Source organism: Phyllosticta capitalensis (genome assembly GCF_038381095.1).
Source record: "Phyllosticta capitalensis strain CBS 128856 chromosome Unknown BKA78scaffold_3, whole genome shotgun sequence".
In the NCBI taxonomy this organism is placed as follows: domain Eukaryota; kingdom Fungi; phylum Ascomycota; class Dothideomycetes; order Botryosphaeriales; family Phyllostictaceae; genus Phyllosticta; species Phyllosticta capitalensis.
The window spans coordinates 455,293-476,414 of NW_027117441.1; the positions used below are offsets into that span (position 1 = coordinate 455,293).

The 21,122-nt window shown below is 55.9% G+C and overlaps 8 protein-coding genes across 8 annotated transcripts; 6 read left to right on the forward strand and 2 right to left on the reverse strand.

The window, feature by feature from the left end:
• Positions 1-448: 448 nt before the first annotated feature.
• BKA78DRAFT_93435 (uncharacterized protein) lies at positions 449-3,124 on the reverse strand. Its single transcript, XM_066893998.1, has 4 exons — positions 2,257-3,124; positions 1,210-2,205; positions 761-1,161; positions 449-709 (listed from the first exon to the last, which is right to left on the reverse strand). The coding sequence occupies exons 1-4, from the start codon at positions 2,900-2,902 to the stop codon at positions 557-559; spliced, it is 2,196 nt and encodes a 731-aa protein (XP_066746202.1). The 5' UTR covers positions 2,903-3,124; the 3' UTR covers positions 449-556.
• A 2,620-nt stretch (positions 3,125-5,744) lies between these two features.
• On the forward strand, positions 5,745-7,476 carry BKA78DRAFT_248213 (cryptococcal mannosyltransferase 1-domain-containing protein; the record flags this gene model as incomplete). Its single annotated transcript, XM_066884366.1, has 2 exons — positions 5,745-6,369; positions 6,416-7,476. 2 exons carry the CDS (start codon positions 5,745-5,747, stop codon positions 7,474-7,476), a joined length of 1,686 nt encoding a protein of 561 aa, XP_066746203.1.
• Positions 7,477-8,724: 1,248 nt separating this feature from the next.
• BKA78DRAFT_279190 (cytochrome P450) lies at positions 8,725-11,452 on the forward strand (the record flags this gene model as incomplete). Its single annotated transcript, XM_066885599.1, has 6 exons — positions 8,725-8,940; positions 9,002-9,468; positions 9,713-10,146; positions 10,250-10,834; positions 10,910-11,019; positions 11,182-11,452. Exons 2-6 carry the CDS (start codon positions 9,189-9,191, stop codon positions 11,450-11,452), a joined length of 1,680 nt encoding a protein of 559 aa, XP_066746204.1. The 5' UTR covers positions 8,725-8,940; positions 9,002-9,188.
• A 109-nt stretch (positions 11,453-11,561) lies between these two features.
• BKA78DRAFT_248346 (uncharacterized protein) lies at positions 11,562-13,778 on the reverse strand (the record flags this gene model as incomplete). The annotated part of the gene is made up of 3 exons (XM_066884381.1): positions 11,562-12,598; positions 12,644-13,656; positions 13,705-13,778. The coding sequence occupies 3 exons, from the start codon at positions 13,776-13,778 to the stop codon at positions 11,562-11,564; spliced, it is 2,124 nt and encodes a 707-aa protein (XP_066746205.1).
• A 257-nt stretch (positions 13,779-14,035) lies between these two features.
• BKA78DRAFT_330291 (uncharacterized protein) lies at positions 14,036-14,530 on the forward strand (the record flags this gene model as incomplete). The annotated part of the gene is made up of 2 exons (XM_066889758.1): positions 14,036-14,349; positions 14,410-14,530. 2 exons carry the CDS (start codon positions 14,036-14,038, stop codon positions 14,528-14,530), a joined length of 435 nt encoding a protein of 144 aa, XP_066746206.1.
• A 1,363-nt stretch (positions 14,531-15,893) lies between these two features.
• On the forward strand, positions 15,894-16,664 carry BKA78DRAFT_293392 (uncharacterized protein; the record flags this gene model as incomplete). Its single annotated transcript, XM_066886211.1, has 1 exon — positions 15,894-16,664. The coding sequence occupies one exon, from the start codon at positions 15,894-15,896 to the stop codon at positions 16,662-16,664; it is 771 nt and encodes a 256-aa protein (XP_066746207.1).
• Positions 16,665-17,363: 699 nt separating this feature from the next.
• Positions 17,364-19,476, forward strand: BKA78DRAFT_350713 (uncharacterized protein; the record flags this gene model as incomplete). Its single annotated transcript, XM_066891041.1, has 4 exons — positions 17,364-17,469; positions 17,524-17,967; positions 18,722-18,844; positions 18,899-19,476. 4 exons carry the CDS (start codon positions 17,364-17,366, stop codon positions 19,474-19,476), a joined length of 1,251 nt encoding a protein of 416 aa, XP_066746208.1.
• A 682-nt stretch (positions 19,477-20,158) lies between these two features.
• On the forward strand, positions 20,159-20,882 carry BKA78DRAFT_293395 (uncharacterized protein; the record flags this gene model as incomplete). Its single annotated transcript, XM_066886212.1, has 2 exons — positions 20,159-20,279; positions 20,323-20,882. The coding sequence occupies 2 exons, from the start codon at positions 20,159-20,161 to the stop codon at positions 20,880-20,882; spliced, it is 681 nt and encodes a 226-aa protein (XP_066746209.1).
• Between the last annotated feature and the right edge of the window lie 240 nt (positions 20,883-21,122).

Genomic DNA, 21,122 nt, shown 5'->3' on the forward strand with positions numbered 1-21,122 from the left:
ATCAAATCGTATCATTCACAGTCAGTCAGCCCACGCAAAAGAAAATTAGGAGATCCGCTCAATTTTTATTCGGCGCCCAGGATGTTACGCTGCTGCTGATGCTGCAGCAAAGAAGCTGCTACCTAGACATGCGCCACCAGAAACGGACCTCGAGAGACGCTCCATCTCCATCCACGCTTTTTGAATTTCCCCACCATTTTCAGCTGGGGTTGACGAGTGAGTGGCCAGCCAGAACCATTCATTCCCCAATGATTACTGTGTGCGAGCCCGTCAAGCGTCAGCAACTTTTTGAAAAGCAATGGTCTTTTTTTTTATTGTCGAGTTTTGTCGAGTTTTGTTGATTGTGATAAAGTACAGTCCATCTGTTGTGGACAATGAGAATTGAGAAGACGTCAACGGTCCGATCGGTCGGTGAAGACTTGACAGAAAGGGGGGAATTGCTGGATGCGAATGCTTGCGCTAATGGCGAGGTCGATTGGAAAAAACGACAACAACGCTGTCAAAAACTCCCACTTTGCGGCGAACGATGGGCGAAGAAGTCTTGTGAAATGAACGCTCAACGAGCACCGAGGTGGACGTTGCGGTGGACGGCGCACTGGTCCTTGGCGTACTCGGTCTTGACCGTGTAGAGTTCAATGTCGGTCTTCAGAAGGTGCTTGAACGCGTTGGCGTGGTGGATGTTGAGGAAGCGGAACTCGACAATGCGCAACTAGAGAACTTGGTTAGCTGTGTTGAGGTAAACAGCAAGCTGATTACTTACGCCAGATTTGGTCTTTCCATAGAGAACCTGCTCAACTTCTCTGCCGTGCTTGCTGGCAAAGTTCTTGCACTCCGCCTTGGTCCATTCCGGCATGCCAGTGCAAAGAATGTTGCGAGTAACACCGGTCTCGAGGGCCCAGCGCAGAAAGGGGTGACGAGGGCTGGGGTCGCACTTGTGGACCTCGATCAGGCGGTCCTCGTCGCCAGGGTACGGGATGTGATTGGCCGTGGCGTTATAGTACCTGTTGGCATGTTTACCATCGAGGAAGTACACCTTGGCCTCAGTGGAGCCTGGAGTGTACACAATCTGAGCAAGCGGGCCACCCCAGACAAGAGCCTGAATGTCAACCACGGTGGCGTTGGTTGTAAGGTTGATGAGCTTGACAACGCGGTCCGCTTCGACTGCATTGCGTTAGTAGATACTCGTTACTTTTTCCATGTTTGACTTACTACCGGTCTCCATCCAAGCCCAGAACACCGGGTGCTCCACAGGAGCGCTGCCATTGATTTCGCCTTCTTCAGAGCCAGACGATTCACCGTCAACCTCCTCGCCGCATTCTGGCCGGTCCCGAAGAGACAACTGGGACAGCTCAAGTTCGGGAACCTCAATCTGATTGTCAGTCGGGATGAATGAACCGAGAATTTTCTCCACGTCCTCCGAAGACAACGACGTGTCTTGGAGCTGCTCCAACTGAGTCGCCGCATCTTGCTTGAGCACCTCAGCCTTGCCTTGGTACTCGGATTTCTGGAGTTGAAATTCACGAAAGTCCTTTTCCATTTCCATCTTCGTGTCGGCCATGGAGCTGAGCTCTAACTTGAGGTTGTCGAGGTGCTTCTCAAGCTCAGCGATTTCCGTCTCCTTCGCAGCAATGTTGCTCTCGAAGCCGTTGATGCCGACGGCTTTACTGCTCATCTTCTCATCCAGCTGCGCCACGAAGTTTTCAAAGGCCTCGAGGCGCTCACCGAGGTGGGCCTGGATCTTGTCGGTAGCGTCCTGGCGCAGACCTTGCATGAGAAGTTCAAGCTCTCGCGCCTTGCGCTCTGCTTCGGCCTTGATCTTAGCAAGGCGCTGACGCTCTTCCTCTTCAGCAATGCGCTGACGCTCCTCCTCCGCCTTGAGCTTAGCAAGGCGCTGGCGCTCTTCTTCTTCGGCCTTGAGCTTGGCAACGCGTTGACGCTCCTCTTCGGCCTTGAGCTTCGCAACTTGACGCTCCTCTTCGGCCTTGAGCTTCGCAATGCGTTCGCGCTCCTCCTCCTCGGCCTTGAACTTGGCAACGCGTTGACGCTCCTCCTGGGCCCTGAGCTCAGCTTGTTGACGCTGAAGCTCGTCATGTCGGCGCTTGAGCTCAGCGACGCGCTCGGCCTCGGCCTTTTCGGCTGCTTTCTGCTTTGCGATGAGCGCGAGGCGGTGACGCTCAGCCTCCTCCTTCAGGAGGCGGTCGTTCTCTTCACACAGAGTCTTAGCCTGGAGCGCAAGTCGACGTTGATTCTCTTCACCTTGGATCTCGGTCTGACGGGCAAGGGTATCGCGGCGTTGAACGTCGACTTGGGATAGGGGCTGACGGGCAATGCGACGCTCACGATCATTGCGCTGGTCTTGAGCCTGGTTCCGAAGCTCACGTTCCTTGAAGATGTGGCGTTCATGCTCTTCACGCCTCTCGAGCTCTTCCTCCTTCTCCTTCAGGGCTTGACACTCGGGAGCTCGCCTGTGAACTTCACTGTGAAAATAATGGCGGGTGTGTTCATCCTTCACATCTGGAGAGCGCACCGCTTCTGAGCTCTGGAAGATCGGCTGCTGGGGAACCTGGGGACGAAAATAGTCGATGTCTTCATCTTCGGATTTGACAAGTGGAGTGCGAACCGCATGTGGCTGCTGGAAATCCGATTGCTGAGGAACCACGGGGCGCGTGAAGCCGGGGCGAGCATGAGGATCGAGGGGGTTGTACGCGGGGCGGGGACCCTTGGAGTGCGTAGAGAGAGAGCTGTTGGATCGCGGCTGACTGAGAGGGTCGTGCGTGGGGCGTGGGCCCTTGGAGTGCGTAGAGAGGGAGCTGTTTGAAAGCTGCTGACCGAGACGAGGGCTTGCAGTTGCGGGTGCGTACTTGGAGGCGTTCAAGCCAAAGTTGTCCGCGACTGGAGACATGGTTGCGCCGATAGAGCTTGACCTCAAAGTGTGCTGGATATAGTCCACGGGTAGGTTGTGGCTGGGTGACTTGGATTGCGGCCTAGGTGTGTCCGCCCGTGAAGGTGTAGTCGCTGGAGAACTGCTCTGGCTCGAGAATTCGGACTTGAAGATTGCGAGCAATCGCTCCTTGTGCTCAGGCGAGCTCTTGTAGTTCTTATCGAGGAGGGCCCTGTCGGTTCCTGAACAGAAATTAGCTTTGGGACCGTGATGACATTCGATGCAATATGTGATGTGAGGTCTCACGTTCAGCGAGCCACGGAGGGATGGTGAGAATCCGTTGGGGCTTGGGGCAAGCGATTGGGCGACGGCAGTGCTCCCAATTCACTCTCTGAATGTATCTTGGGTAGACGCGAGGAGTGGTGGTGAGAATCTGCTTACCGCGTTGCGAATCGGTCAAATTAGGCCTTGAGAACAAGTCTTTTGCGTAATCCTCAAGCTTGGGCCCTGAGAAGAAGTCTTCTGCGTAAGCCTCGGTCGAGGGCGGTGAGGAGAGCTTCTTCTTTGGCGAGTGGAGGAACCTGACGGGGCGCGGTTGAGGTGGAGGAGACGCGGACGGCTTGAGCTTCTTGACCTTGAGATGCTCAGGCGCTGCGCTCAGGTTGGCCTCGACAGGGGCGGCGGGCTTGGGCTTTGCGGCCTTGACAGGCGCAGACGCGTTGGCCGAGCTGACCCTCGGAGGCGCAACCGGCGCAACCTGCTTGGGTTTGGGCGACGCGTTTTGCTTTGCGCTCGGCGACAAGTCAACGTCAAAGTTGATTCGCTTGAGGAACGACGACAGGCGCTCTGAAGATCTGTCGCTGTCAGTCTTTGGGGAGACTCGTGATGGTGCCATGTTGTTGATGGTGCCAACAACTGGCGATTGGATCCAATGGTTGGTTGCCAACGTTGAGGATGATGTTGAAGGAAGAAGCAGAGGTAGAAGCAGAAGGACTTACAGCAGCAGCCGGAACAGGCACTCACGTGCAGTGGTGGTGCTCCGGGATTAGCCGGGGTTTTAGCGAGGTTTTGCGAGGTTTAAGCGAGGCGCTAAGGTGGTGGGTGTGGGAGGAGCGACGCAGAGGATGGTGGAGGTGGATGGATGGTGTTGGAGGGATGGTGAGCGGCCGTTGGATTTTCAAGACACCACCCGCCGAGACTTGAGGACGACACCACTACTGACAACGACCATGTAGGGGAAATGGCAATGTCGACGCTCTTTCACCACTGCATCATTTGCCTTGGAGCTGATGCGCCGCTCCACCAATGACGGGCCTCCTGCCATGGCTTGTTTCCATTGGGGAAACTGCATCCCAAACACCAGACATCTTTGTCATTCGAATGCGACCCGGAAATATCGACGAACCATCTGGATTCCACGCTCTTGCGACTCTCTGAAAATCCGGCCACCTTCTTCGGCAGCCGACTTGAGCCGTTTGCCTCGAAGCTTCGTGGCCTCACTGGGCCATTCGACCACACCTGCGACTGGAGCCATGCTCGATTGGCGCGGAAAGTCTAGAGACATTGGCCAATGTCCCACGTGCACTCTTGAACGGGACTCTAATGAGGGGACTCTTATGAGAGTACTCCTTCTGCGTCGTGGGTGCTACCCAGTAGAGTTTGCACATTGGGCACGAGGAAGACCACAATAAAGACTTGAAAGAGACATTGCTACTACTGCAAAGAGACTGATACCCACTCCATCTTCAGACGAACTCCCCGTTTGCCCGAGCTCTTGAACGGATTGCTGGCCGCATGTCGACTCATGACCGACGTGACCTCTTTCGACCGGAAATACCACAGATATCTTCGAAGCCTGAAGTCGAATGGGATGTATACAAAAGGGATGCCAAGATACGTCTGGTGGTTGAGATGGCTGGCGTTGAGTGACGCTTACGCAGCCTGGTCAAGCGGCCCAAGCCACCACCGATGGCGCGCCATTCTTTCATACAAGCCTACAACGGCGTCGACGAAAAGGGGGATCAAGGATACTCTGGAAAGATCTGGCGGCAAAGCCTTGGATAAAGAGGCGGAATGCAGACTTGCACCGGGAGTGATGTGAAGCCGAATGCAAACTGCGGACCGTAGCCGGAACATTATTTGCGCAGTGTTTGTGCAAGCTCACAATCTCGGACAAGGCTCTTGACGTCACACCGCCGCGCTTTCTTTGCCGGTCCAGTAAAAAGCGGAACATTCGGACGCCATTGGGAGCCTACTTTTGACATGGGCCGTGGCAGTGGAAAAGCGTAATCGTGTTCAGCAAATGGAATGGCAGCAGGCAGCAGGACTGGAAGAGACACTCCCTCCAGGATGCGACGATGGAGGAAGAAGAGAAAAAGATGAGAAGAGGTGAGGTCTCGCAGCCCTATAGGGCCTCCCGTATTTTTCTAGCCAATCAGTGTGGATTACATACAGAGCAAGAATAGACTGTGCGGGCTCCCCCCTGGCATGCAGCGCACGCCCCGGCTCCTGCTGCGGGCTGCTGCTTGGGTTGCGAGGTGGCAGAGACCCTGAAACTCCATCGCTGCACTAGCTGCTGCCCCCCAACGGCGACGAGAAATGTGGCTGTAACTGACTTTCAACTCTGGTTCAGTAACTCGACACAGTAGACTCGCAGCTCAAAGTGCCACCCTCCAATAATCTGCGCCCCTTCTCGCACGCGTAACGGTGCGCACACGCACTGCCTCATCATCGCCGACTCCCCTGCCTTTTTGCCAAGCTACCACCCTCCACGGCCCCCCAGCCCAATTTCACCCAAACCTGCTGCTCTTCTCCTCCGTCTCTTCTCCATCCCACTTCGACACACCTCATATGCGTCGCTAGGATGCCATTCAACCTCCCTCTGACTCGTCAGCGCTCGCCGCGCTACGAGCCCCTACGCCCCGAGTCGTCCTACTCCGACGACGACTCTGACGATCGTCCCTTCTCCGACTTTGGCGTCGACACTCCCAAAGATGAAGACTTTCCAGACCTCGCCGACCGCTCTTCGCCATGGACCTTTGCACACTACATTCCCGCCTTCAGAGGCTACCAATTGGCCCATGTTTATCGCTACGGCAGCATGGCTACTCCGCGTAGACCGCGGCGCACCCTCGTGCGGGGCTTGCTCTGGGCCTTCATATTGCTACCGTACATCATCGTCTTGCTCGTCACCACCACCATGATTTTCAGGCCCTCTTACACCCACGCGCCGGCGCACTACCAGGATCTCCGCGAGAGGGCGACGACGTCGCTGGCACCAGGAAGGGGCAATGTCAACAATGAAAAGGTCTTTATCGCGTCGGCTGTTTACGACGACAAGGGCAGTCTGTTGGGCGGGCCGTGGGGAAAAGCGCTGTTGGATCTGGTTGACTTGTTGGGCCCGGAAAACGTACACTTGAGCCTTTACGAAAATGACCCAGACGATGAGGCAGTGGCTGCGCTGGAGGATTTCAAGAGCCACGCTACCTGTAAGTGCTGCTATTACACGTGTGAGAATGTCGACTGATTTTCTAGGCAATTCGACAATTGTTCACGAGCATCTGCCGCTCGACGAAGTCCGCCGCGTTACGCTGCCCAACGGCGAGAAACGTATCAAGAGAATTGCGTACCTCGCCGAAGTTAGGAACCGCGCTTTGCGTCCGCTCGACACGACCGATGTCAAGTTCGACAAGATTCTCTTCCTCAACGACGTCTACTTTGACCCCATCGACGCTGCGCAGCTGCTCTTTTCCACCAACATGGGCCCCGACGGCCGCACCAACTATCGCGCCGCATGTGCCGTCGACTTTGCCAACCCCTTCAAATTTTACGACACGTTTGCCAGCCGCGACCTCGAGGGCCACAGCATGGGTCTGCCATTCTTCCCCTGGTTCCCCGACGCGGGCTACGCCGACACGCGCAACGACATTCTAGCCCAACTCGACGCCGTCCGCGTCCGCTCTTGCTGGGGCGGCATGGTGAGCTACGAAGCCAAGTGGTTTCAGTCTCCGCCCGACCTTTTATCCGCGGATCCCGTCTCGGGCACGGCCTTTGGCGTTGCCCTAGCGGCTGGACACCTCGAGTCTCAGATTCCCATTTCGCTCGAGAACAACGAAACGCACTCGGCCATGCGCTTCCGCTTCGAAGACCGCACCTTTTGGGACGCCTCCGAGTGCTGCCTCATCAACGCCGACCTGCAGCGTCCGCGCGACCCCGCCGACCCTCACGCGCCTTCGGGCATCTATCTCAACCCCTTCATCCGCACCGCCTACGATGAGCGCACCCTGTCTTGGCTGTGGATCTCGCGCCGCCCAGAGCGGCTCTACTCGCCGATCCACAACATTCTCACCCGCGTGCTGGGACTGCCCGGCGAGAACCCGCGTCGCCTGCAAGAGCCGGGCAGCGACATTGTCGAGCGCATCTGGCAATACAACCAGCCGTTTGAGGAGGGCAAGGACATGACGGGCCAATGGCGCAACGTCAAGAGCATCGCCGGGCCCGGCAGCTACTGCGGCAGCCGCAAGCTGCTCGTCCTTGGCGAAAAAGAGGGTGAGAGCCGCTGGATGCGCTTGCCGACACCACCCGAGCTGCCTTGAGCCTTCGCTTGGCTTCTAGACCTGCTCTCTGGCTTCGTTTCTTTCAATTCTGCTGCTGTCTCTTGGATCATGCCTGCGGCGTACTCGTTTTGTAATTCTGCCTTTGTCGATTTTGAATCACCCTTACCCCGTTTGTTGTCCAATGCATAGCGGCGGCGTCTACCAGTTTTTTCTTTGGCGGCGGTTTTCGTTGGATTCTTGCTCCTGCCCCTTTCCAGCGCCGTTGTCTTCATCGGCGTGTATGAGTTGCGAGGCGTTTTACCCTGGACGGAATGAGAAAGAGGAGACAAAAAATTCTGCCGAAATACGATGCGTGGGAGAAGGAAGCTACGCTGTTTTTCCCCCTTGGACCACGAGTCCTCCCCCCATTTCCACAGTACCGACGAGAAAAGGCTCGCTCGACTGTTTTCACATCACGACCTGTACAGATACCACCACACTTGACTACAAACTGCGGGCGTTGGCTGCTGCGGCTGCGTACCGAGGCATCCGCCCTTTTGGATAGCACCACACGCCAGCAGCGCGCGACGGACATTGCGTCCACGGTCCTCATTTCTTGCTGCTTGCCGCATAGAGAACAAGACCGACGCAGGTAGCTAGTTGAGAGAGATAGTAATGCCTAATCCGATGCAATGATGCACCCACCCACTCTGCGCACTGCTGGCTTCTTGACAGTACGTAACCATGTAACGAAATATCTAACCTTGTCCTGGTTTTGGCACGGCAATTTTCTTTGCATCTCGTATCCGCTTCGGACGGACGGCCGGACGGCAGATCGCGGTTGGATATCTCGACTACATACCTCACTCACTCTGCTCGCTTGCCTAAGTTTAGCTACAGATGTCGCGCGTGCGTGCGGGCGGCGGCAGCGCGGCGGCGCGGGTGGGCGGGGCGTGCCTGGCTGGCTGTCGATTTTTCGTTCCTCGTTCCTCGTTCCTCGTTTTGAGGCTTTCGTTTTGAGGCTTGTAGGCAAGTGGCTGTGCGATGCAGCGTCATCTTGCCACTACAGTTTAATGCAAACCAGTGTCTCTCGCCTTCGACCTTGCCATAGTAGATGTCTACAGGTGGAGGTTGGTCAAAAGGTGTGACGCACGCAGCGATACATGGAAGTAGGTACTTGTATCGTGGTATGTAACTTGAGCCGAGCGAGATCCTAGCTGGTCCAATGGCTGCACAGGGATTACTGTATTCGTTACAGCTCGACGGAGCGGATTGGGAAGGAAGGTCGGGTCATCCCTACCTCTCTCTGTCCCAACAACAAACATCCATCGAGGCGAACTACGACACCACGTGCGGCCGAGTCGAGTCATAGGTTACTTACTGCATCGACTCCTGTACCTTAATGGTATCTTAATCTGTCTTTTGGTTCTATCAAACCCGGTTATTCTACACACATACGCGGTCCGACAGTGTGGCAGAGTTGTGATGGATGGGACTTGGTTTACTACCTAGGTACTTGGGTAGGTATGTTCGCCCATATGTATGTGCCATCACGCGCCGTCAACTCAAGCTAAGCTCTGCGTAGATTCGTCACGCTTCTGCGCGCTGTATGTCGTTGGACGGAACTGGGCGCTGTGGCATAGCCCGTCGACCACCACCACGCCAGGCGTAACTCGGTCAATTCTCTCTGGTTGATTCCTGTCGACCGCGCACGGCGCGCTCCCCCTCCACCCCCTGTCCCCCCTAGGTAGTCACCTCATCCTACAACCAGAATGACGCAACCAGCCGCCGCCCTCCCCCCTCCCTCCATCATCCCACCCCTCCTAAACCCGTTCCGCCACCCTCCACCCCTCTCCCTCGTCCTCGCCTCCACCGCCGCCCTCTGTTTCCTCTATGCAGCGGCGTTGGTGACGTACAGGTTGTTCTTTAGTCCGCTGAGGGGGTTCCCGGGGTCCAAGATTGCGGCGGCGACCGGCTGGCTCGAGTTTTGGGATGATGTTGTCGGGCAGGGGAGGGGCGTGTGGAGGATTGAGGCGTGGCATCGGATGTATGGTGGGTAATTTCTTGCGTGATTTTGTTGGCTGAGTGGTTTTGTTGCATTTTCTGCCTCTGGTCTCTCCTGAATTTCCGATACCCCTAGTGGAGGGGACAAGACCACGAGCCTCGGATTGTCTCAACATCATTACGACGGCGTTCTTTTTCTCGCCCATGTTTTCCTGCCAGCCACCCTCTTCCTTCCTACAAACACCACCGCCCCCTTTGAAATCACCCACTGACACCGCCGCCGCTACCACAGGCCCCATCATCCGCATCTCACCCCACGAACTGCACATCTCCGACGCCAGCTTCCACAGCACACTATACGTCAGCGGGGCGACGCGCCGAACCGACAAGTGGGCGTGGCACGCGAAGCAGTTCGGGACGACCAGCACGACCGTCGGCGCCGTCGAGCACGACGTGCACCGCACGCGGCGCGCGCCTCTCGCCCGCTTCTTTGCCGCGAGGAACTTTGCTGCCGGCGGCGAGCTGGAGCGGGTCGTTTCGAGCGGTGTGGCGCGGCTGGGCGAGTGTCTGGCGGACAGGGCGAGACGGAGAGACGGCGAGGTGGTGAATTTGTCCGCTGCCCTCGCCGCGTGCAGTGCCGATGTCGTCGGCGCGTGTGCGCTGGGGAGGGGGTTTGGCTTGTTGGAGCAGGAGGATTTGGGCGAGAACTGGTGGCGGTTGATGCTGGTATGTATGGCTCTCATCTTACGTTCACTTCGATTGTCACTTCGACAATCCTTGAATTTATAGGTGCTGCAGACTGACTTGTGGCTTCGCACGTGGTTGATAGGATCTTTCGCGCAACACACATCTCATGAAGCAGTTTGGATTCATCTACACGCTGTTCACGCACCTCCCGCAGCGTCTCGTCGCCCTCGTCCACCCCCTGACCAAGCAGCTGTTCGACGTGCAAAACAGCATCGCCGCGCGCATTCAGACGACGCAAGCAGCGCTCGACAAGGGAGAAAAAGAACAAGCAAAAGAAGAAGCAAAGAGCCACATCAACACCACCACTACCCCCACACCACCCACACTCCTATCGCACATCCTAACCTCCCACGCCTCCCTCCACGCCTCGCCGCGCGCCCTAACCGACGAGCTCTTCACGCTCCTCGGCGCCGGCACGCTCAGCACGTCGCACGCCCTCTCCGTCCTCTTCTACCACGTCCTCGCGCACCCGCCGCATCTGCGTCGCCTGCGTGCCGAGCTCGCCCCGCTGTACCACCGCAGCTCCAACCCCAACTCCGAGTCTTCCTCTCCCTCCCCCGCCGCCCTCCAGGCCCTGCCCTTCCTCTCCGCCTGCCTCGCCGAAGCCCTGCGCCTCAGCCACGGCGTCGCGGGGCGGCTGCCGCGCGCTGCGCCCGTCGACGACCTGGTCTACACTGAACCTGAGAATGGCGCTGGAGGCGAAGGGGGAGGAGGTGGTGAAAAGAGAGGAAGAGAAAGTAAGGGGGGCAGGCGCTGGGTCATCCCCCGCGGCACGCCCGTCAGCATGACGCACATGTTCATCCACCTGTCGGACGCCATTTTCGCCTCGCCGCACGCCTTTTGGCCGGAGCGGTGGCTACAGCCGCAACGCACAAACGCAGACGCAGACGCAGACGCAGACGCAGACGCAGACGCAGACGCAGACGCAGACGCAGACGCAGACGCAGACGCAGACGCAGACGCAGACGCAGACGCAGACGCAGACGCAGACTGCAACGACGCAACCACACCGAGCCCTCGCAACACCACGCAGCAGCACCACCATTGGACGCCGTTCGGGCGCGGCAGCCGCGCGTGCGTGGGGCGCGAGCTGGCCATGGCCGTCATGGCGGGCGTGGTGGGCGAGGTGGTGGGGCGGCTGCACGAGCGCGAGGGCGTCGGAATGGAGCTGTTTGAGACGGGGCGCGACGAGGTCGAGGTGGGGCGGGACTGGTTTGGCGGCGTGCCTGAGAAGGGGATGCGGAGCAAGGGGGTCAGGGTGAGGGTTGTGAGGAGGGGGACGTAGACTTGGATGCATGTAAGCTCGTGATTATAGATAAGATGGTGGAGATTCAGCAGTGTTCATTCGAGAGTTGCTGGACTACGTACGTGTCCGCCGGTTACATCGCCCCAAGTCACAACTTGCTCTCCCGCGGCCTGCCCTCGTCTAAGCCACCCACCACGGCCGCTGGCGCCAGCGCGCCGCTCATCTCGAACTTTTCCCCCTCGCCATCTCCAAACAGCACTCTCTCCCGTCCACCCCTCGTCGACCACCACGCCACAGCGACAAGACTGCGCTCCGGATCCATCTCGCCTCCAACCAGAACCTCCCAGAAGCGCCTCCTTACAACATCGCGCAGCGCGTCGTCGGCAATGGCGTTAACGAGGTCGGCGCAGAGGGGCAGCCACTCCTCGAGAAGCGGGACGGGGAGCAGCGGAAAGGCGTCGAGGAGGGTGAGCGCGAGGACCGACTGCTCCGACAGCGGCGGTTCGCCCTGGGGGACGGGCTCGGCGCCGGGCGGCGGAGAGGTGGGCGGAACGGCGACGGCGGTGGGCAGAGGCGCGGAGGGAGCCGACAGCGCGCGGTGATGGACGAGCTCGCAGAGGGTCGCGGGGAGGTCCGGTTGGGACGAGGAGAGCGGCGCGGGAGGCGTCGTGACTTGCATCAGCGTCTTAAAGGCCAGCCGGAACTGGCGCGGCGAGAGGTTGGCAGGGAACGCGGCGAACAGGCTGGACACGTAGAAGGGGAGGTGGCGGCCGGCGAGGGCGGGCCCCGATGTCCGCGAGGAAAACACCGACAGCATCACCGAGTGCGCAGCTTCGAAGATGGGCAGCAGGTGCTGTGAGCCGCCGGCCCCCAGATAGGGCGTTGCTGCTGTGACTAAGAGCTCTTCCGCCGTCTGGGGGGAGAGGATGGGCGCAAAGTGTTCGGCCGTGTTGAGGAAGTAGAGGTCGTGGATGCGGTCAAGAGGGTGGCGGGGGATTTGTCCAAGGTTGGCGGGCCGTATGGATTTGAGTAATGCGTCTGCTTGCATGGGGTATTGCGAAAGTATATCAAGAGAGGTCAGATAGGAAAAGGTGTACTGAGAAAGCGAATTGGCGCCGAGGCGTGAGGAAATGAAGTAGAGATTCCTCATGGTGTGGAGGGAGTGGGTGGCCAGAATTGGCGCAACTGCAGCAGTCAGTATAGGTTGCCGTTGAAAGAAAAGAGTCGTACCTCCATCTGATGCAAGAGCGCCGTCTCCAAGAATCCTGCCGAGGGCACCTCGGAGGATGATGACAATGGCAAACAATGCCGATTTCAGAGTCCTCCACAGCAGGGGCAAGGTGCTCTTGACCGTCTCCTGGGAAAGATGTAAAGACTCTTCAGACTGGTCAATCTCTGAGAGCTTGTTTTGCCGCCACTGGAGATTCATCGTCCGCGCAAAACCCGCAATGTCATCGATCATAGTCTGGATGAGACCTGGATTCTCCACATTTTCCACGGCGTGCGCTATCAGCCTCGAGAATGGGCCCATGTACGTCATCAAAGGACGCGACATGATTCTTTGAAGCTGGTGATGGGAAGTGGACCTGGCCGACCAGCCCAATTTTTGTCCTTGCACCTCGACAACGTCCAAATCAATGGTCCCAAGAAAGTAGGCCGAGTGGAAGCCTTCATTAGAGAAAAAGGCGGATCCAATCAAGACTGGCAGCAGGTGGTCATAATCCAATTGCGCTCTCTCCGCTTCCGACAAGACAGGGAAGACATGGTTCAACACCATGGAGATGCACTGTCCGCCGAATTCGTCTTCTCTTGCCTCTGCCAGGGCCAAATTTGTTGCCTCCACAAACGCTCTTTGCAATGACGATTCCATGCTTCTTGAAAAGGCGCAGTCTTCTTGATTCGAGCCCAGCAGCAGACCGGCGAGTATCAAGATGTGCTTCCATCGTGGGCTTCTTTCATCAGCGCCTTTTGCCACAGCTCGCGCCCATTCCTCGGGTGTCATTGCACCACCGATAGGTATTTGACCGGGCAAAGGCGGCTTCGCGGTGCCTTCTCTGACGTCGCGATCATGTTTGAGATAGGTGTGGGTCGCAGAGTGGAAAAGGCTCATGAAGCGCTGACATGTGCGCAAGCCGTCTGGTCGCTCCCATATCGCAGGTGCAAACAGTAGCTGTCCGGTGAGGAGCTGGATATTGAGAGGATTCGTCAGAGTCGTGAGGAGAGACGCGGCGGTCGCAAGAAGCCTGTTGTAATGGTGAGCTAGGTCCGCAGTTCGGAAGCGCGGGCCTTACCTTGGGGTGTCCTGCTGGTCAGTCCATATCTGGAGCGATCGCAGCAGAGTCTCGAGCAGCCTATCTGCCGGCATGGCGCAAGACGAAGTGCAGTATGCGCGCCGTCATGTCAAGGTGGAAGCGATGATGTTGGTCGAGGTCGGAGTGATGAGCCGAGGCATACATCATGGCAGGGATCAGTCGGCCCGCCCGAAAGTCAGTGTCCGGGGAAGCTCATCCCTCTCCGTCAACGGACCACTCACAGGCTTTGTATAAAGCAAAATCCGACCGCAGGCTTTCATGAGGTATCGTACCGCTCCGATGCCATCCCCAAATCATCGAGCACGCGCTAATGGGTGCTGTTCCTAGTGTTGTTTATCGCTACAACAGCGTCCCGCGCGACTACACGACGCCCCCCTTTCCGTCGTTGTATTGGCCCTTCCCCGTCCGCGGCCATCAAGCCTATTACCTCTATGATGCCGGCGACATTTGGCGCTTCACCTTGACGTGGACTCTCCTCTTCTTTGGCGCTGTCCACCTCGCGACCTCTGCCTACGCTGTCATAGTCCAATGGCGCAACTGGAAGGTCATTTGGATTGTGCCCGTCATATACTGCGTCATTGGCGGTATTGAAGCCGTGATAGCTGGAAGCATCGTTGGCGGACTGTAAGCTGATTGCTACAAAATGCTGCTTCCATGCTTGAAAACTGACACGGGTTGACGCAGGCTCGGAGGCGTGTACAGCGCCGGGTACTTTAGCATGTCTACCTGGATGCCGTTTGTCTGGGCCTTTATCAACACTCTTGTGCTCATCTTGTCCTCGTTTGCAATCCAAGGCAGTCTATGATTGGCAGTAGGGCATGGAGCGGCTGGGATATTGATTCGCCAGACTTCTTGCCTGTGCTGCGCAAACAGCAGTCCACCTTCCTCCTTGCCGGTTTTTTGGGCACGAGGAAGAGCTTGAACCGCGCTTGATATCAGTATCCTACAAGACTGGAAATTCCCCATGCTTTTGCTGGGCATCAAGTCGACTTTGGGCTCTGCCGATTTTGAAGCTGCCCCTCCCAGGTCCTCCGATATTCGCATTCCCAGCTGGAACACGTCGAAAGAGCAGCAAGAACAGAATCTTTGCGTAACGATAAGCACCTCAAAAAGACGGCCACTGCCCTTTCGAATGGGAGCCGGATCAGTGCTAGCTTCGCGGGCGAGACTCTGCGCCGGATACTTTTTCGCGACTTTCCACTTTTAGCAACTTCAAACGTCGCAAACATGCGATATCGGCAGGCTCCATTTCTAGCGTTCCGTAAGAAGGAGCTCAGCCTGGCCTGTGCGCTTCTGGGGTTGTGGAGAACGGAAAAGAACACATGCTGTCGACCCTTTCTGGACACTTCAGCCATGTCGTCGATTGCTTCTTAATTCGACTTTGGCTTTGCCTGCTGGAAGTCTGGCAATGGCAGATGAGTGTCATCTGTCCACTCCAAACCAACACCAGCACGTTGCTGTCCCTACAAATGTTGCTATGTCTGTGGCACACAGTACGCTGTTCCAAATCTGTTCGTGGTATAAGATGACGCCGTCGCATTTGTTTTGTCTGCTAGCTGCTCTGTCAAAGTCTTAGTGCTTCTCGTTCGTTTGCCTCAAATACCACGTACCATACTTTTTTCTCTCCGCATTCTACTTTCTTTGAAAAGGAGCTTGTTGGGGATGTCTCGTTGCCAGTTTTGGAGTATCCCTTTGACTCATAGCTGTTGTTTTTCTGTCGTAACTTAAGGCTGCGTTGGAACCCTATCCGCAGGTGGACCGTGGTCGCCAGCTGATTTGAGGAGCCGGGAGTTCTCGTGTGTGCATTTGACTTGGCTGTGGTCTTCAGAAGGCGCCCATATCCTTCTCTTACAGCTCCGGCATCAAAACTCGACAACTGCCACCACCAGTCTTCTTCACGGATCGAGTCGGTTTCACGTCACCACTGGTCACTTCCACGGCGTTTCTATTGCCATCCTCGGTCCACCGTTCTTTCTACCAAGTCTCGTTGAAGTCTCCCTTGCTGCTGCGGCTGGCATCTTCAACTTTCTTCTGCGCAGATAGCTGGCTCGAATTTGCAACCGTTTTGGATCACGTCACGTCAAATTGCGCTTGTAAGTCTGGTCACCCTTTGCGAAGACTCCCATGCTAATCGAAATGGAGCTGCAGCATATCCATCGTGGTCGATGATGGCAAAACAGGGCAAGAAGCTGTCAAAGCCGCAGCCAGCCGCAAAGGCTGCCCGCCCAAAGAGCCTTTCCGGCCGCGTCGACAGCAATGAAGCTCCTTTGTTGCCTCATGAGCGTGTTGTTTCCTCACCCAACCCTTCCGACCGTCCTCACGCTACACCCTGCGCCAGCAACGCCGCGACACCGTCCCTCCGTCGCGCCAACAGCGCCCCGTCCTGTTTGCAGACCACATCTTCTGTGTCCGCTGCGGTTTCCGAAACGACGCCCGGCATACTTTTCCGCGGACCGAGCAAAAAACTCCAGAAGAAGCCGCGTCTGGATGAAGACGAGGCAGATGAAGACGACTTTGCGCCCGTCCCCGCCGCGACGCCGACCATGATCAAGGACGCACAGTTGGCTCTCGGCCTCGGCCCTCGCGAGGCCATCTTGGCCGCTGTCAACGACATGTACCATCCGATTCCCAGTCTGCGTCCCAATTCCGCGGATGATGCCACCTGGACCGCCAACACCTTCGTAGACGACGATGACGACGAGAACTACGACGACGACGACTGGCAGCCGCCCTCGATTGCTGAGGTCCAGCACCCGATAAACGTCTTTCTCCTCAAGCCCCGCGAGATAATCGGCCGCGGCGCCTTGATGCCGCAGCTCAAGCGATGGCAGTGCTGCAAATGTGGTTACAGGACCCATTATGAGAACCACATTTGCTCTTGTCTGGAGTGCTGCCACAACCGCTGCGAAGATTACTGCACGGCATTGGAACCAGCCTAATAATATCGGGAAAGTCGACGGGCGTAGGCTTGAGTTTCTTCTTTGGATAGATCTTGGACGTGGGTTTTGATTTCTTTTCGGTACAATAGGGTTTCGTGCTCCTGGGATGCGCGGCCAGCTGGGATTGTACACTGTCAGCATGGACGACCACTTTAAATTCGTCAACCGTCAGTCTGTCAACAACCAAGCCGGTTGGCACCAGCATTCGGCCTTGCCGTCGCTGCGAGCACGTGTCTTCAACGGCTGGTTTTGGGAGGATTACTTCACGATTTAATCAAAAACTTCTTGCTTCCTTTCTTGCTATTCATTGTCTCTGTGCCCAATACACACAGGCCACTGCTCTTTGTCGTATATTCTCTTGATTATAGCAATTACAGTGAATTTGCAGGTTCAAGTATGCGTGGTATGTGGGCTGCGCTATTTTCTCGTTCCTGCAGCTGCTTTGATCGCTCACGCTCTTCGTTTTCCCACTCTACCTACTGACAGGAACCCTTCTCGAACCTTGTTGCGCACAACTACCGCTACCTCCACCCATTTTCCCAACACCTCCTACTTGGTCCTTGCCGCAAAGTCTCCTTCCGCGCAGTTGTTTCTACTTGCTTTGTGCAATTCTCATCTTGTAGGTCCTCTTCTTTACTTGGGTCTGGAAGATGGTCGCTTACTATAACTTGAAAGCAGAATTCAAGAACACACTCCAATATGGGCAAGACCAAAAAAGCACACAAGAAATTGAGGAAAGTTGTCAGCTCGGTAGCTCTTGTCCGTCGCAACGTCCAGGACCAGGTGAATGAGACTCAAGCCACTGGTATTTCCTGCCAAAATTCATGGTGCTGTGATGAGATTCTGACAAAGTATTCAGGTATGGATGTCGCGTCCAGTGCCCCAGGAGTGATCGGCTCCACTTCTACTTCGTCCAGCAGCACCACCACCACCACGTATGGCGACAACAACGAGCCGCTTCTTCCCAACGAGTCTGCCTCTGGTGACCAGCCGGGTGCTGTTGCACTTGGCCCTACAGCTCCTGAGGCGCCGGGCCCCGACACAGTGCTCGTTGCACCTATGAGTCCGAAAAATTCGCAAGACATGGCTGGCGAGCATGTCCCTGCTGACTTGCAGTTGCCGGCCAACCATGAGCCTGCGCCGCCTACAACGAAGAAGCAGCAGCATTCCAACCAAGTTGACGAGGAGATCCAGCACCCTCGCAACGTTCTGTATCAGGAGGCTCAGCAGCTCAAGGGTGGACACCAAATCCACTCATGGAAGCGATGGGAATGTTGCAAGTGCGGCAAGCAGACCCACTATGGTAGCCACGTCTGCTCCTTACTGGAGTGTTGCCATGGGCGCTGTGAGGCCCACTGCACGACCCTTGAGGCGTCAGACACGTAGAGGCGCATCCAGAGCGCTATGGCAATCGTATGGACTTGAAAAGAGGCATTGAGGCCCCATATAAGACGGTTTTCAATTGGAGCAGGACTACAGGGGAGGGCAAAAATTGCAGGAGAGCCTGTGAATGGTCTTTTTCCATGGATCAATGACATTCAAGACGTGAGAAGGTATGCTATGATAGAAGAGAACTACTGCATTTCGTTTGCCTTTGATGATTGAAAGTGATCGTGGGAAATTGGAATTTGAGCATTTGAAGAAGCCTAGGCCTGTCGTTCCATGGCTGATGTTGATTGCTTGCCGTGGAGAGGTAATGGGGTTGAATCTATGAGGCACATCAGGAGCAATTGTGGTTGTGGCGTATCGACTCAGAGTGAGTCTCAAAGCACTTTTGATTTGGTGCCAATTTTTGAAGTGGTGCCATGCTGGTGTCGGTACCTGCACTTTGCTTTGCAACTCCTCCACACCAACATCAACACGTCAACCTCTCCAAAGTTCTCGCACACACCCACCCGCTTGGTTCCAAAATACATTCTCTTCTTCCAGCAGTGCGTAAGCACTGCTTGTCGCTACTTCTGCTCTCCTTCATTACAGGGCTCATGCACAAAGAGGTGCGTTTCGAATCACTTTCACATGGGTCTATAGGTCATTCACTTACCAAACTTTGAAAGCAGACCCAACAGAGCTTTACACCATGGGAAAGCACCAGAAGGCTCGCAAGAAGCTTAGGAAGATGACCGGCTCAATTTCCGGCTTCCACCGCCACACCCAAGGTCAGGAGCAGGCCTCCAGCAATGGTTTGTACAGCTCAAATGCACGATGAAAGAGCAAGATGTTGACTAATTCCATAGACACGGAGTCGCCCACCGAAATCGATTCAAGCGGTCCCAGCTCCACCTCATCGTCCAGCATTGCCGGTTGCGACAACGACCATGAGGCGCCGCTGCTTCCTCGCGAGCAGAATGCTGAAAACTTGAATGCTGCCAACCCCGGATATACCACCGCTCTGTCGAACGCCTCTACGACGAACGTCACCATGACTACGAGCCCAATCCCGTTGCAGGAAACTGCTTCAGCCAAAAGTGCTTCGGACGCCAGCGACGACAACATTGCCGGCCAGACTATCACCCTTGGCACCCTGAACGATGAGGTCCCTGCTGCCTCTGAGACAGCGCCGCCCCAAACCAAGCAGCAGCAGCAGCATCAGGAACACAACGAAGTCGACGACGACGTTGAGCACCCTCGCAACAAAGTCTACCAGGATCCTTTGCAAATCAAAGGTGGATACGAGGTGCACTTGTGGAAAAAGTGGGAGTGTTGCCAGTGTGGCAAGCAGACGTTCTATGGCAGCAATGTTTGCTCCTTCTTGGAGTGCTGCCATAGGCGCTGCGCGGCCCTCTGCACCACTCTCGAGGCCTCGGATGCTTAGTTTTTGGATGAACGACAAGGGGCACGACCAATGCGGTGCGGGGATCTATGAGATTTCATTGGAGGCTTTTGATTGCACGGCCGTTCTTGGTTTTGGGCATGAAGCAATACAGGACAGTTTACGAATGGTCACTTCATTCCAGGAACGTAGCGCAAAAGGTGCCGTGAGGTCTATATCCTTTAGTGCTGTGACAGGTTGGACCGAGTAGACTTTTAATAGAAAGTAGAAGATTTGGGCTATTCAGGGCAAACAGAAAGCCCAGTGTTATTGAATTCATAATTAATTATTGCTTCAATGGTACTGTCTGCTTGAGAACTAATCAAGAAGTCTATAATATTTGGTGTTTTTGGCTCGGATTATGGTAAAACTCTGCGGCTGTTGTTCACTTCGTCCGGGCCACTCCCGTCATTAACACTTCTACCGCAGCCACGCATTTCTCTCACTCAACTTTCCGAAGCGCCCAACCTTCAAAGTGCAGCTCACCATTCTGATCTACCACCCTCTCAAAACCTTAAAGTCAGTCTTGTCCTTTACGCGAATCCTCCCGCTCGTCCAGGCTCATATCTTGGTGGGTGCCGCTCCCGTTCACGGCGTTTGACCACAAGAGACTCGCTTACGCAGAGAGGACAAACACAGCTCCGAGGACACTTCTTGCAAAAGAAATCCCCATCAAGACTACATTATGGGAGCCAAGGAGCGAGCGCGCAAAAGGCTCAGGAGAATGAAAGGTTCAGTCGCTGCCTTGCACGGCAACAATGCGCAGAACGAAGGAATTAGCTACGCTCACAACACTGGTCCCAATGGTACGTTTAGAGAGTTCCAAAAGCAATTCGAAGGGTCTAACAGGGTACAGATGTAGAATCTCTCATACACAAGACTCCGCTTCTACGCAGTTTCCGGACACGAAGTTGGACAGCAAAGATGATGCGCCGCTCCTGCCCCACGAGAGGATGAGCCCCCCGGTCCGATCTACCACCATCAAACCCTCCGACTCGAGCGCATCTCTTCCCGATATCCCTTCAGCCTCCAGCCATAGCAAGTCGAGGGAAAACGAGCAAGACACGAAGGATTCAGACAGCGACAGCAACGATGTTGTCCAACAGCCTATCTCAAGCACCGCACCTATGCCACAGATGATTACCACAGGCCCAGAGCCAAGGCCAGCTACGACTACAAATCATTGCCGCAGCAGAGTCGACAAGCAGGTTGCGCATCCACGCAACCGCATCTTCCAGGACGCCCATGTCAACATCAGAGGTGGGTTCTTCATCCACGCATGGAAAAAGTGGGAGTGCTGTCACTGTGGATCGTACACCCACTACGAGAGGCACGTCTGTTCTTGTCTGGAATGTTGCCACACGCGCTGCGAAGCCTCTTGCACGACCCTTGAGCCCTCAGACGGTTGAGCCGGTATGAACATGGCAAAGCCCCTGAAAATTTGTCAAAGCAAATGATCCACGGGGATGACCAGGTTGGACATCGGGAAGAATAATGGGCTTTGTCTTTTGTCCATACAAAGGGACGAAAGTATTTCAGAGACAAAGAGGGGAGCCGACTGGTACAGTGGGATTGGTTGGATTCATAGATATTGAACAAAGCCTCCTGCCTTACTGCCTTTGCATGTGTATCCGCTGCAATTGCAAATT

Excerpts from the sequence above, each read along its gene's own strand:
- BKA78DRAFT_93435 (XM_066893998.1), bottom strand. The coding sequence starts at position 2,902 with ATGTCTCCAGTCGCGGACAACTTTGGCTTGAACGCCTCCAAGTACGCA. Across the intron at positions 2,206-2,256 it reads CCGTCAGACCGAGATCCAAG|AGAACGACCGCCTCCTGAAG; the intron begins GTGAAGAGAATC and ends CTCTGTGTGAAG. Across the intron at positions 1,162-1,209 it reads GGCTTGGATGGAGACCGGTA|TCGAAGCGGACCGCGTTGTC; the intron begins GTAAGTCAAACA and ends AACGCAATGCAG.